This window comes from Crocodylus porosus, unplaced genomic scaffold (genome assembly GCF_001723895.1).
Source record: "Crocodylus porosus isolate Cpor-Errol unplaced genomic scaffold, CroPor_comp1, whole genome shotgun sequence".
NCBI lineage: Eukaryota > Metazoa > Chordata > Crocodylia > Crocodylidae > Crocodylus > Crocodylus porosus.
The window spans coordinates 406,314-408,982 of NW_017728938.1; the positions used below are offsets into that span (position 1 = coordinate 406,314).

At 43.0% G+C, this 2,669-nt stretch overlaps 1 protein-coding gene across 1 annotated transcript in view; it reads left to right on the forward strand.

The window, feature by feature from the left end:
• The window catches only part of LOC109318265 (stabilin-1-like), a 449,042-nt gene that overhangs the window by 405,584 nt on the left and 40,789 nt on the right, over nucleotides 1-2,669 (forward strand). Inside the window, exons 24-25 of the mRNA XM_019547392.1 lie at nucleotides 929-1,078; nucleotides 1,549-1,653. Of these exons, the coding sequence (XP_019402937.1) occupies nucleotides 929-1,078; nucleotides 1,549-1,653 (255 nt within the window). The remainder of the gene's footprint in view (nucleotides 1-928; nucleotides 1,079-1,548; nucleotides 1,654-2,669) is intronic.

Sequence of the window (2,669 nt, forward strand, 5' to 3'; positions counted from 1 at the left end):
CCCCACTCCCCACCCCCTGCCCCACTGCTGTGTATCTGCCTGGCCTGGGTCCACCTCTCTCCCTCCCTGCCTACTGCCTCCTCCTCCCTGCCAGCTGTTCTGGGGGGCATCAGGGCTGGCTGGTGGGGGGTTGCCGTCACCGTGATCTCTCCCTTTGCCTTCAGGCAGCGGGGGAAACCCCACTGTTTGGGCAGCCCAGGCATGTTCACCACCACCACAAACTTCTCTGGCAACTTGGGCACGCGCAGCCTGGGCCACGCAGCCAATCACCACCCACCCTCTCAGCAGCACATGCACAGTTACCCAAAAACATTACAGATGGACTGACACAGACAGACAGACTATGCATTTTATTATATTAGGATTCATACCAGTCTTGGCAAGGAGTTTGACAGGGATATTCCCATTGGATGTTTCCCCAGAGAGTAGGATGTTCACGGGATTATCCCCTCCATGCTCCTTGTCACAATTCATGTACTACTCCTGACGGTTTTATCTCAGGGGTAAGTAAAGACCAATGGATTCTGAGGAAGGACACCAGTGCAACTTTGTTGAGTTTTAAGTAGATGACTGATGGTACCAGTATCCAAAAATATGTACTTTATTTCATATAAATATATACAGTAAATACATTGTTATTTTATACATATATATAATATATATTGCATACAATTTCATTATTATATAATATTGAGTTTGTGTGTATGTCTGTAAAACAAATCTCAGGCTTATTTAATTAAGTTCTCCAGGAGCTGGAGACTCCCCAGCCAGCTATCCCATGCTGGACGTGTCCCTGTGTAAACATTAAAATTACTCTCTCACAATCAGACAAGCTCTCATTCTAGGTTTTCCCTGACTCCTGGAAAAGCACAAATATTTTATTACTGAGAGATTGGTTAAATAACTTGCTGAGGTACTTTGTTTTCAGTGTGCCCTGGAGGAACAGAGGCTCCATGCAGCAACCGTGGTATTTGTGATGATAGAATTGATGGGTCAGGACAATGCAACTGCACCACAGCTTTCATTGGGACAGCGTGTGAGCTTTGTGTACCAGGCAGATATGGGCCAGAGTGCAAAGGTACAAACTAAAAGTAGATAACAGTAAATTATGTTAACCTGTTTACAAGCAATGCTAATCTCTGGTACACCAAATAGGCTCTGCAGCTAATATAATGGGGAACTGAAGAGCAGTTTGGAAAGATCGTATGATGACTGGTATATAATGTGTTGCAATTTGGTGGTGTTTTACATCCTGATGTTAGTATTTGCTTTGCTTCCTGATGTTGTGCCTTGATGTTGTGCCAGGGGAAAAAATTAGAAGTATGAAATCCAAACTATCTCTTTAGGTTTTACATTAAAAAATTAGATGTCATAAAATGTAGGAAATGTAGGAAAAATGTTGAGGATTTTGAGTAAATGAATTGCACTACCTATGGGAGGGAAATGAACATAAGGGGCATTTACTGGAAGGTATCTAGGAGAAAGGGGAAGATAGACCTTTAAGCAAGCGGAGCTAAATTCTAAGTGTTTTCTGTTTGTCACTTACAGAGTGTAACTGCACAAAGAACGGGATGTGTAATGAAGGGTTACACGGTGATGGATTCTGCTTCTGTAGTGAGGGTTGGACAGGAGAACACTGTGAAACCAAACTAGGTAAAGTTAATTTGACCTTGTGGGTTAAACTCCCAAGAAGTGTTCCTTACCACATACAAATGATTCTGTGAAATGAACACAAATAGTGTAAGTCACTCTGTTGTGGAGGAGGGTGCTTTGTACAGATGTATCAAGGATACTCAAATCTTTAATGGTCTCTACATGCACATACACAAGCATCTCTGCCCCCTCCCCACCCCCTGATTGTGATTAACTATCATCATGTTTGGGTTTCATCAGCAGTTAATAATAATTTGTATCATTCATATATTTGTAGGTTATGGGATACTCAATAAAAAATACATTTTGTGTTTAGTAGTCTAGCTTGATCAACTAATTATCCATTTATTTATAGTGGCTAGGTACAGACATTCAAAAGCCCTAGGCAGAACTGATCTAAGTTGCACAGTTTTCTGTAAGCAGCATAGTTCAGATCAGTTATGAACAGAACACACATTTGCCCTTTGGTGGGGACGGCAAATCTTAGACTGGGTTCCACTATTTTTAAACCATTCTGTGTTCTGAACTTCTGTTCTGTTATGGGTAGAGACAGGTTTTATGTGTCAAACTTCTATTCTGTTATGGCTATAAACCAGTTTCTGATCACTTATACTGGTAAAAATGTAATGTTTGTATCTGGCCAGTGAGTCTAGCCCAATGGTTCTCAACCAAGGTGCTGAAAGACCCCCTCAGGAGTGCCATGATGCAGCAATTACCATCTCTAGAGCAGCCAGGAAAAACTGTCCTGTGCCCAGGGCTGCAGCATGCACATTAGGCCTGTGCAAAGCGGCAAATATTCCCTTCGAATTCAGCCAATTCAGAGGGACAGTGATTCGATTTGTAGATTCAAATCTCTGTCCCAATTTCAATTCAGCCAAACTGGATCCAAAGATTCTGTGCCGCTTCGGAGATTCGGCCACAGACTAAACAGGCAGCAGTTCTCACCATGCTGGACACAGCTGCCTCCAGCTGGTAAGTCTGTTGTGGTGGGCGGAGTAGGGAGGGAAGGGGCATGG